At 33.9% G+C, this 13,082-nt stretch overlaps 1 protein-coding gene across 1 annotated transcript in view; it reads right to left on the reverse strand.

Moving 5' to 3' along the window:
• Nucleotides 1–13,082, reverse strand: part of PIK3C3 (phosphatidylinositol 3-kinase catalytic subunit type 3) — a 109,585-nt gene that overhangs the window by 60,756 nt on the left and 35,747 nt on the right. Inside the window, exons 5-9 of the mRNA XM_081149698.1 lie at nucleotides 12,986–13,072; nucleotides 11,021–11,116; nucleotides 8,331–8,402; nucleotides 7,004–7,108; nucleotides 6,246–6,338 (exon numbers count right to left, since the gene is read on the reverse strand). Coding sequence (XP_081005824.1) covers nucleotides 6,246–6,338; nucleotides 7,004–7,108; nucleotides 8,331–8,402; nucleotides 11,021–11,116; nucleotides 12,986–13,072 — 453 coding nt within the window. The remainder of the gene's footprint in view (nucleotides 1–6,245; nucleotides 6,339–7,003; nucleotides 7,109–8,330; nucleotides 8,403–11,020; nucleotides 11,117–12,985; nucleotides 13,073–13,082) is intronic.

The following is a 13,082-nucleotide window of genomic DNA, read 5'->3' on the forward strand; positions in this document are numbered from 1 at the left end:
CCAGTCTTGAACACTTCTCCAGAGTTACTGGGTTTCCAAGATATTCATATTCACGAGGACTCAAATACACTGATTGTTATATCTTTCTTCACAGAAGAGAACACCAAACAAAAACTCTCCAGAAACAAGTATAAAAACAGATAAACACAGCAACAGTAGCAAACATCCTATGATTCAGCTAGCATCTTTCTGGAACCTCACTTCTTTAAGTAGGTTGCATACCGATGTTTTCACCAGACTGTCAGGTAAGAAAATTACTTTGGAGCATGTCACTCATGGTTGCATACATAATAAATGCTCTTTAAAGAAAAGTGCATACCCGTCAAAAATTCAACTTTTCCAGGATGTTTTCAGCAACTTTCAGTTCTTCCTTTAGTAGTTGCCTCAATATTATTACCTTCATTTAAATGATGCTCTTTTCTAACTACCAAATACGTTGTGTGTTTTTTTTAATATATTTTTATTGATTTCAGAGAGAGAAGAAGGGAGGGGGAAAGAGATAGAAACATCAATGATTAGAGAGTCATTGATCGGCTGCCTCTTGCAGGCCTCTGGCTGGAGACTGAGCCCAAAAGTAGGGCATGTGCCCTGACCAGGAATCGAACCGAGATCTCCTGGCTCCTAGGTCTATGCTCAACCGCTGAGCCACACTGGCTGGGCTTGAGGGCATTCTTATCTCTACAACTGGAGTCTGCATTCCCCAATGATAGCTATCTGTTTCTTCTGCACTTCCTGTACACCGCTAGTATAGTGTTTCATCTCCAAATAAGAACACAAAATGCAATAGTAACAAGCCATACAATTATTTTTCACATCTAAAATGTATTTCTAGGTTGAATGTGGAAACAAAGCAATACTTTCTAAATAACGACAGCAAAAGGTTTTCCATTTCATTGTACATCGGCAGCCTGAATAGAAGTATGTGGCAATGTGCTTATTATAAGCAAATCTTGCAGCATGCCAATATACTCAGTTCAATAACTGAAACAATCTAACTCCCAGATTCTCAGATTTATAGACTTATTAGTAAGATTTGTAACATACACTACTGCCAAGAAACGTAAGGCACTATACAAATATTCCCACAATTTTATAACGTTAAATGTTACAAACGTAAACAAGGAGGTAGTAGAATGAAGGATACAAGGAGAAGAGGACTGATAAAGACAGAAAGTATAAGAATCTGAAGACAGAATAATGATGATGACAATTCATCTTAAATCCTTTAAAGATACTTTATTGATTTACGTAGAGTACTCAAATATGATATTATCCCTAGAGCTTCCACAGATAACTAGAGTGCACATACGAGCTTTAGAGCGAGTATGTTAGGGTCAAATCCTAACTCCCAGCTCCATCAATTATTAGTTGAGTTATTTGGAGCATATTATTTAACTTTTAAGTGACCTATTTTATTAGGTTACAGTGAAAATTAAATAACTTATTGAATATAAATGCTTAGGATGGTACTTTGTAAATAATAAATACCTGAAAAATGTTAATTATTTTATTATCCAATATTATTGTTATTCTATTTCTGATGTCGAGTCCAATGGTAAATGTTAACATTACCACACTTATTACATTTTATATTAATAGCAATAAATATTTTTGTTAACTTCCCTTTGATTTTAGTTAGAATCACCTCACTAGTACCTCCTATTCTTACAATCATAAGCACAATCACTTTAGAGCTGAAAACACTGTATTTATCATATATATTTCTAATTTTAACTTCTACCAACTCAGTTAATGGAAATTTCTACTTTGTTCCTATAGGAAAACCCATTACTCTATTCAAGACACTCCTGACACCAAACATATGAGTTTTCTACACCACCCAATTCCCTACTTCTCTGAGGAAACCAACTGGGTGTCCTACAATTTAATTCAATTCTGCCATTAACACCTGGAATCAGTGCAGATTCCAAGGGTTAAGGGGCCACTCTCACAAGATCACTTCCCATTTCATATGACAATTTTGGCTCCCGAGGTTGCCCAGACTTCTGTCTGACTTGGCTACAAATCAGGGGTTCTCACAACACCTTCTTCAGTTCGATAATTTGCTATAATGGCTCACAGGACTCAGAGAAATACTCTACTTATTAGTGCTGGTATATTAAAAGGATACAAATGGATAACCAGATGAAGAGGTACACTGGGCAAGGTCTGGAAGAACCCCAAGCACAAGAGCTCTGTCCCTGTACAGTTTGAGATTCTGCTCTCCTGTCACAACCCAGAAGCTCTATGAACCCCGTCTTTACAGGTTTTTATGAAGGTTCCATTACATAGGGATGATTTATTAAGTCACCGGCCACTGGTGATTAACTCAATCCCTAGCCCCTCCCCCAGAGATCAGGGGGTCGGGCTGAACGTTCCAAGCCTCTAATCACAAGGTTGGTTCCTCTGGCAAACAGCCCCATCCTCCAAGAGCCACCTCATTAGCATAAACTCAGATGTGGTTGAAAGGAACTTACTATAAACAACAAAAGACACTTTCTCTCATCCCTACCACTAAGGAAATTCCTAGGTTTTATACACTATGTCGGGAACCAAAGACCAAATGTACATTCCTTATTCTATGGCAGTATCGGTTGTTTTTCTAATAATTTCAATTTAAAACATTCAAAAATGAAAGTATCTCCTCGCCCTGCTCCTTCCACTTGCCAAATTTCCTTACTTCAAGCACTCAGGCCTAAGTCCTGGGAGCTGTCCCCAAGCCATTCTGCACATTCTCCTCTCCTTCCCTGGCCCGACAACCTAGCTCTCAAAATCAGTGCATTAGCCGGGCGGGGCGGGGCGGGGGCGGGGGCGGGGCTCAGCAGCTGAGCACAGGACTAGGATCAGTCAGGGCACATGCCAGGGCTGTAGGCTCGATCCCTAGTCAGAGACATGCAGATGTTTCTATCTCTCTCCCTCTCCCTTCCTCCCTCTGAAATCAATGAAGATATATTTTTTTTAAAAATCAGTATATTAATCTTCTAATTATGTCTCTTTTTCCATTCTCAGCTCTGCTCCCATCTACCCTGGTTAGTCTTCCTTAAAACAACACTTGTTAAGACACATTCTGTTGCTTTGGTGGTTTCCTATTGCCAGTGAAATCCAACTGCCAAGCACAGACTTCAAGGCTCGTCAAAAGGCTCGTTTTCTATTTCATAACCACTCATGAATGGCTCAGAGATTTTCTGTCTCTAAACCTAACATTTTGTCTTACTCGTGCTTTTCTTCTACATGAAAAATGGTCATCAAATAAAAAATACCACAAAAGCTTTCTCAAATTGTAAGACCAGTCTTTGCTCTGTGAAACCTCCTTCATATCATAGCACACTGACCTTGCTCTACTTCCCATTTCTATTAGAGTAATTACCTAAATGTTTACTAAGAGAGTAACTCTCAATCAATTACTATCCTATACGTCTCCATTTTGATTGTATATAAATATCCTTTCCATAAAACAGTTTTAGTTTATATGAAGGAAGAGAAATGGTATCTTAAGCCCATAGTTTCCAATAATACTAGGCCAAGAGTTGCTGACAAAGGCTTGCTGAACTGAATTCATTTCCACCATGGTTTGCCACCAACTTCTTGTAAGGATGCAAAAATATAACTGTTTGTGTTCTGACATTACTAATGTCACTGTCTCAGTAGCTACTTCAGAAGCAGCCTCTTCAAAACATTCAGTGTATCACTATTACCTTCACTATATATGACTCTTCCTACTGCATTTTCCTAAAAACATAATGGAATGATATTAAGTAAACATAACAGATTTTTTTTTTTTTAACTAACATTTTCATAAAAAGAAAGGCTGTTTACCATGGTAAAAGCTAGTTTTGAAAAGTTACAATATTCACATTTTGGGTTCTATAAAAATGAGTCACTTCTTAAATACTATGGACCACAAATTTTAAAATACTTCATACACTTAACTGATTTTGTTGGATAAAGTTATTTCTGTGAACTTTCTAGGTGCAACAACAAGCCTAGGCTAAAGGGTTTTCACTGGAAGACTGCGTATGACGGCAAACCCTGACACAGTCATGTAGAAAAAAATAGGTAGAAAGATCAAATTTAGTTAAAAAATAAGTAAGTATAACTTTGTAAGAACCAATTTCCACCAATTTGTTTTCTGAGCACTGCTGTCTCTCCAGGGCCCAAATGCCAAATAACCTAATGCACTGTTCCTAGGAAATCGACATTCTTCCTATAAATAAATTAAGGGACAAGGGTACAGGATTTATTTGTTTTCTACAAAACTCATTTTAAATTATTACAAAGATACAAATGTGGCTGTGTGACTAAGTTCTCTGGTCACTTCAAGGCCAATATACTGAAAAGTGCTTCCTGAAAATTAAAAAATACCGTCCACTCGACCCTAGTGATCATAAGAATCCTATAATATGTCCTGAGAACTGAAGTTTCATCACCCACTCTTCGAAAACTTGAAATCAACACGTTAAATGAAACTTGTCACACACTTTATATCACTTGAGCATTTTATTTCTTTTGCACATATCTAGAAGTAATTGAATTTCAGTGGGAAGTGACTTTTTAAACAAACAATTTTTCTTGCAAGCCTTTCTATCTGAGGCAGCTCTGCTCTGTAAATCTATTCTACGCTTCCTGAGCCTATACATTCTAACAGTTTAATTCAGTATCTTGCTGTGTATTTTAGACAAGACTGTGCTACATTCAAAATACAATTTCTGTGACCGACATTCTTCTTCATTTAACAGAGTATCATATCCTAACTCTATTTTTTATAAAACACAAAATCACAAACCTGTGATCCTACTGATGAATATTTCCTTTTTTGTGGTGGTGAAGAGAGTAACACTCAAAGGTAGAGAGAATTTTAAATTCTTCCCTCATTCTCATTATGGACACAAGATAAGAAAGATGATTCAACTACAAAGAATTTCCAAAGGCCTCAATAAAAGATATAGATTCGAAGAGTTAAGATGAGCTGCAACTGGATTTTTATCTTTACTTTTGGAATTAAAAAAATACAACTGTTTCAGAAAAACAAGTTAAAGCATCTAAAGGCCATCTCATGAGATTGCAAAACATTTATTCAGTCTGAAAGATATTAATTTTCCTTATGCTTCTCTGTTTTGCCAACACATTTCATAATTTCTGCTGAGGCATGTGCATGATGCTACAGATATTTTATTTATAACCCTCTATTTTGTCTTCATTGGTGACCTTCTAACTCATAAATGTGAGCATATCAAGGAGCAGCATTGAAAATCTTTGTGATTCTGCACAGGTTCCTTAATCTAAGATTCAAGTTTCCTCATCTGTAAAACAGTAGCAATAAAACCTAAATTGTGGGGTGGTTGTGGGATAAAAAAGATCCCTGGCATAAAAAGCTGTGTAATAGATACTGGCTATTGTCATATTTTAAAAATCTTTGAACCAATGTTCTAAGAATTCATAGGCTATTTTAGGAACTGGAAGAAACTTTAATCCACTCTCATGTAATCAACTCATATATACGAGGAAATTAAAGCTTAGGTGAAGTAATCTGCCTGCAGTAGAAGTTTCTTAGTGGTAATACTAAGAGTCAAAACCAAGTCGCAGACTCAAGTGAAGTGCTGACTACCTCATCATAATTCGTCTCTCCAGGGACTTTATCTACTCCATGGCTTCATTACGGAAACAAAATGTCTAGTTCTGACCTAGCCTCTATCCTGCACTCCACACTGGCTGTCACTCTACCAACTCAATTTACACATTTCAAATTATGCTTCTCATACTCTCTCTAGCCATACTTCCTCCAGAATTCTATAGTTCCTTTAATGATGTAAATATTTTGCTATCCAACCCAGGCTCAAAGAGGTGAGGAGAAGCAAATCAACATTTTCTCTGCACCAACTACTCACTGGTCACTCTGCCAGGTCATTCACCTGTTACCTCACCTGTGAAGGAGCGTTTCATCATTGAAAGAGGAAACCAAGCTTCCAGAGAAATCTGCCTCACCTTTCCCAGCAATAAGAAGTTGTAGCGCCAGAAACTAAATCTGACCTAACCCACTTAGTCGCTGTCTACAAAACAACAAACGGATACATGTCTTTGTGTGTATACCTCCGTAATTAAAAAAAAAATGGGTTATCATGTATGTTGTTCTGTAACTTTTTAAAAAATTTGACAAGAACTATATTTCCATGGCAGTTTTGCCTCATCTTGTTCATCAGCAACAAATTTTGCAAAAACATTTTATATATAACATTAAAGAAACTTACTTTTTCTTGGTTAGTAAGATAATATCTAAACTTCCAAACAAGATCTTGTTCCTCATATGTGAGTTGCTTGGTTGGTGGATAACTCACAATAATCTACAACAAAGAAAATAAGAACTACTTTTGTCAAATATATTCTTTCTATGTATTTCCATTTCATTTAAAAATTTTCATTTACTTAAATGTTTCTATTATAGTACTATGGAAGCAAGGAGACTGCACATGCAGCTGAGTAAGACTTAAATTTACTGTTCTTAACAGTCCAAAAAGGATATTATTAGGGTATAAATGGGAGAAAAAGATGAAAAGGTCATACTCTATGAAGTAAATAACTACAGAACTAATTTAATTCAACCAAAAACAAAACAAATCAAAATAACTAAAGCCTCCCCCCTCAACAGGAAAAATCCAAACAATAAATGTTTCTCTTGTCAAGTGACATACACAACAATGCATGTGTGCACACCAAGGACTCTCTTAGGCAATGCATCTTAGGGCCACAGGGCCAGTTTATAAGTGTGCTATATCATGAAAGTATATGCTATTTGTAGCTCTGTTTCCAGGACAAATCTATTTACTGAAAGCCCCCAAATATAATAAAACTACAGAAATATGAAATTTTTGAAATTACTTTGGGTTCATCAACCTGGGGGGAAAAACAAACACACACATGAATCACATTTAAGTGAAGCAGTATCACATCAACTGTAACCAAAATATCCATTTAATTATTTTTATATTAATATTTTATAAATTCTTACGTTTAGTTGGTCTCTTGTGGCAGCATTAGGTTTGAGATCATGGTCAGAAGGTCCACTTCTTAAACTCCGGGCAAGCTTATGGTGTTTGCTCTCAACCAAGTTCTCCTATTAATTATTTTAAAATATTAATCAACAATGTAAACTTCACTAAAAGGAAATGTCAATAGCCAGTTAGAAATAGAAAATAGTTACTTAAGATAATTTTATAATACTTAATATTTTATTTTGGTTACAACTTTAGTCTTACATGTTTTAAAAATATATCATTGTTTTGAGAAAAGGAACCTAAGGGTGCTTTATGCTTCACTAGTGCCCTAATATACATGGTGCCATTCCAGCTTCTTAAAATATCTACCCCTCATTCTCCAGAAACTCAAGGTTTATATACCCTCTCTCCACTCAAATACTACCTTCTCTCTAAGATCTTCCCTGACAACCCAGATGAAACCATTCCCTCTTCCTATGAGCTACTAATACCTTGCGATACATTGTAGTACTATTGTATTAGCAGTTTAACTTCCAATAGTAACTTGAGGGCAGAGACAATGACCATGATAATCAAGTATATATATTTGGTGCTGACTATTTCACCTATGGTCAAAATCATGTTTTAAACATGCTGTCTTTGCTTACAAGACTTTTAATTTTACTTATTTTTCCATGTGTGAATTGTTTGTTCATATCTTTTTCCTAATTTTCAATTGGCTTTTGGTCCTTTGTTCTTCATCATTTAAGAGTCCTTTAAATATCAGAGACTCGGTTCAACTACTTTTGACTTTGTTTTGGTGTTTTTGCCATACAGTCAATTTTTTAATGCAGTCAAATTTATCAATCATCTCTGTTCCTGCCTCTGGATACTGAGTCATCATTAGAAAGCTTTCCCTACACTGAGAATCAAGAACCAGTCAGGTTTCATTTTTTAACATTTAAATACCTGATTCATTTGGAGGAAAAACTCATACTTGGCTTTACTGCAATATTCACTTTATTGTGGTACAGTGGAACCAAACATGCAGAATCTTCAAGTAAGCCTATACCTGTTCTCCTGAGTCCTCGCTTGATGACTACATGCCCTGGCTCTTTCAATAATTCAAATAAAATGGCTCCACAACACTACATTATCCTGATCTTATTTTTAAGTGTTACTATTTCTTGTAAAAATCCCACCTGAACTTGATTCCAAATAGCAGAAGTGGATTTATAAATCACTTTTAGATAACTGAGGTACTTACAGATATACTTGTTGAAAAGAAAGTATATTATGTGAATCTAAGTCATAATCACTCTAGATTGAAGCATTTTCTTAAGAAATTTGATAATAACTCACCATAGACATCTGAGGGTCAGGAACTTTCACTATCTCAAAGCTTGTTAAAATTGGAGATGACTCATCACCATCCTGGATTATAGTGTAACAAATTTTCAAAAAAATAAGTAAATAAAATTTAACCAAATGGTAAAAAACGAAACATGATAATGTATATTCCAATGTATTTTAATTCTATTTAATAAACATCATTCCTTCCTTTCAAAAATTAAACTTTCAACTATATTTCAAAATATATATAATTTTTTACCTTTTGCTGATGAAATATTCTGAGAAAAATAAAATCTGACAATAAAAATTTGTAATATAATTTTTAGAGATAGGAGGCCTGTAAATCAGGAGACGGTTTCTGTCTTTTTTTAAAACTTTGTTTATAATAGCAGTAGGTGAAAAATAATAGCCCAAATTGTCAAACTTAGAATAAGAAACCACAGAGCTAATTAAAATATGACACAATGGATGAGCTGCATCACTTGCAAAAACTACTAACTGGATGTTGGTAACTTTAAATAATCACAATTGAGTTCCACTCAGAAGCAGAATTGTAAGTGTGGGGTTAATGTTACTCAAATTTATACACAGTTAGAGACTCAGCCGCATTGCTTCTCAGAGGGATAGCTACTCAACACAAAGCAAACTTGAATAACGAGAATCAGTCCATCAATTCTTAAGAACTAAAGCTGTCTTATTTTGTTGTTATTATCATTTTTGAAGAATGTTGGCTTTTATTGTGATCTGATTCAGACAAGAAAGGTAATTTAGCATAACAAAATGTCATTGCATGCACACTGGAAAAGACTAAACTAATTAAGGTTGAAATTCATTTCCTCACAATTGTACACCTAGCATCAAGTTTTTCTGTCAATTTCCAAATGCTACTATCATTTCAATTTTAGATATGTGCAACAGAATCAGGAGACGGAAAGAGGGGAAGTATTGTGACTTTACTTTAGTTCAGTAATTGAGTCTTAGAGAAAACCACAAATTCCCACAGCCGTTGTTTAACAGGCTGGTTCTCAGTCACAACACCAGAAAACACATTTATCAGCCCAACTGTGACAAGTAATCTTCACTAAGGCTATCTGTCACAAAAGACAGGTGACAAGAAAGTCTATTTCCATTAGATTCAATACACTGGCCCAGCAATCTTTACACTAAGTGGAAATATGACAGGATAGGTACACAGACATTAATTTATAGGCAATTTTTCACGAAGCAGTAGAAAGGGGTCAAGAACCTTTTCAAAAATACTTGAAATTCTTCTAATTTCTATTCTGTTATTACTTCATCTATTATCAAAACTGTCTTTGGAAAGATCCTTCACATCTCCAATGTTCTAAATTACCACCTCTATCAACATGTTTTTGCAATATAAACTCCATACAGGCAGGGAATATTGCTTTTAATGAAATTACATATGGTATAAAATGTGAAATATAATTTTATTAAAATGTATTGGTGACAAAATTTCACTCACCAACATTTCCCTTTCTTTATAAGGTCATTTTTCTAATGAATTAATAAACTAAGTTAGCCTATCTTTCTATCTCCGTCTCCCCTCCCCCCAGGAAATATCATTTATAAAATAAAAAGCTGAAACAAGTTAATGTTTCCTAATCTTTTACTAAAAAGAAGGGATATAAGCTCAATGGAAAAAATATAAATATTAACTTAAAAAATACTAGAAAAGTGATCATAAATTAACTATACAGACCCTACACTTCCATTAGAAAAACACCCTTCAAGTAATAATTTATAGTTATAAATATATATATTTTAAAATCATTTGTGACAGCTTTAACACACCAAAGTTAAAATGTGATTGAAAAGTGCTGCTCTAATGAACAGATATACTGCATATATAAGCTTAGCTATATGCTAGAGAAAATATTATTCTATTATGCTATGGATCAAAAAAGTCTGTCCTCATTGCACTGATTTAAGCACTTGTCCTAGTATTTCTACCATAATTGCAGGTACCTGGTTCATGTTGTTTTGAACTATGCATTCAATTATTTCTGTCGTACTTAAACGAAGACGCTTCAACAAGCATTTAAGGTGCAGATATTTTCTAGTAGCTTACACATCAAACATACACCACTTTTCTTTCAAATAATGAGCAGACCAGAGGAAATCTAGAATTGTGTATGTTATCACTCAGCCTACTGATAACAAAATTTTCTTAATTCTGTATACATTATATAAATAAATGCAGATTTGTGTAGTTTTCACAAGCACACTTATGTTTGGGTCACATATAAAGTTCTAATACATTATATATATATATATATATATATACTCAAATAACAAGCAATCCTTAACTTTCCATAGCTTGTCAATTAAAAAAGGTATGATTCCCTCTTTTTCTTTTCCAAATGAAGTTTAATTGTTAATAAAGCTATTGCTTTAATATCCCACTTGCCAATTTTCAGAACAATTAATCAAAAAGTTTTTAATCTCTTGCATTTTTAATGAAGTCTATAACCCAGAACTGCATTCTATGAATGATCGGCTTTTGTAATCTTATAGCTATAGGATTTGATTTGTGCATAAATAAACAGCTGCTGCTGACAGCTGTCTGCTGCTATTCTGCAACCAAATAATTCATCTCAGCAGGAACAACAATAATTTTTTTTTAATGTTTCCCTTCCCCTCTACTTTAGAGACCATAACAGTTCCAAGGCAAATACCTTTTCATAATAAACAATACCATATTCCTTATCATCGCACTTGACACATCGAAACTCAACCATCAAGTACATGAAATTGGAACTTCGTTTTTCACTCTAAAAAAAAAAAGATTTTTATGAAAAGTAATCATCTTCAACATTCTCTTAAAGGATCAATATTTATTGTTAATCCCAATTCAGTAATACATGGATCTATCAGGTAACAAATTTTCATTTCATTATTATAACTGCACTGTTTCATATAGCACTACTATCTTATTATATACAGCACTACTCTTTTACCCAGGAATGCCTACTAGTCACTTATAACTCCCTCCTAAAACTTAATAACAGTGTCAGCTTATTCAGTATTTTATATACATTGCATGACAACTATTAAATTTCAAAAATAAAGATGTTCTGTACTTCTAACAATTTTAAGCAAAGAACAGCTCACCCTTAAACCATATGACTAATCTAACTATAGCAATTATTACAAGTTTTTAAAAAACCAAAAGTTAAAGTGTGTAACTAAGGACTGAAGCTATTTGAGCTTAACAGATATTTTATACGTTTTTCATAATTTATAAATGGTCTTGAGATGACGTGCAGTCATTTGTAGAAATTTTATCAATTTTTAAGTACACTGGAAAACAGTTACTTTCTCCTTAACATGAAAAATGTTGATTCTGTTAAAAAATTTGCACACCCCAAAAGCAAATACTATGTTAATACAGGAGTGAAAATCAAATGAAGACTAAGAGGGTGACTAGTCTTGACCAAAACAGTTTTAAATCTACATGTATAAAATCATATAAAGGTCGAAGGAGGTCACTTAAATTATCAGCTTTATAAAGCATATTATCATCTATTCCGGTAAATAATGGTCTCCTATTTTTTAAGGAGTAGGGGTATAAATAATGAGAAAGGCTGAGCAAAGTAAGTCCTAACATTACATTTTCTGTCCTAGGGGAACCTAAATTGAAGAATAATTAAAAAATTATAACAGCAAAGCATTTTGATTGAACTGTTTTTGTAATGTGACTATTATAAAAATTCAAAAAAGTAAACTTTTCTTCCAGTTTGAATATATGAGAATGTACTATGAATAAATTTGGAAAAGATGCCCAGTATTCATACTGAATATAAATGGTGTTAAACTCCACTAATTTGTTTTTGTTTTTTTTTAAAGGAATAATGCCAGAATAAAACTTTTATAAGTGTTCATTATAAAAATGAAAAATGTCTTTTTCCACCTCCTGAAAACTTTTCAAAGAACAGTGATCTGTGGTGGTCTCCATAAGCTAGGCATGTCACAAAACTGATACTCCTCTCTTTCCTAATGTGACTAATATAATTGTTATTTCTGCTCTCTACATACCGAATGTTAGACCAAATAGTATTTCAGTGTAAATACACAAAAAAGAAAATAATGTGTTCTCACTTTTAGAAAGTTTCATTGAAGTCATCTTTAGTTAAACATATTCTAAACCAATACATAAGAACAAGAAATAAATCAACTACTTGAGCTTTGCAACTTTATTAAGGTGCAGTCCTATACACAGTACATAAAACAAGAGTATCTTAACTGGGGAGAGAACTTGCTAAAAACAACTGAAGGTAACTGAAGTGAAGAGGTAGTACTATTGATAGATTTATCTAATATTGATTTGAACTTGAATATGAGCTGTCATGTGGAGACAGAACACACAAATGAAGCATCAAACTTACACAGGATTCACTTATGTAATATTTGGTACACATAATATCCACAATCTACTTCATGGCTGGATATAGCAATAAGATATAAGAAAGGAATATATCCCAAGTTTTCCACTTATTAGCACAGAACTCCCTAAACCACAAGTTATCCCAATAACCCCACATTTGTGAGATACCTGGCAATAAATAATTCTTCTCAAAAAATTCTTGATTTAGATACTTTAGAGAAAATATTTTGAAACAAAAAAGAGGAATACAACCCACCTCATTTATCATTTCAATTTCTCTAAATGTCAATCTGTCCAGCCAATCTACTTTCACCATGTGTCCTTGTCGATGAGCTTTGGTGAGCTGCAAAACA

This window comes from Miniopterus schreibersii (genome assembly GCF_964146895.1).
Source record: "Miniopterus schreibersii genome assembly, chromosome: 10".
Taxonomy (NCBI): Eukaryota; Metazoa; Chordata; class Mammalia; order Chiroptera; family Miniopteridae; genus Miniopterus; species Miniopterus schreibersii.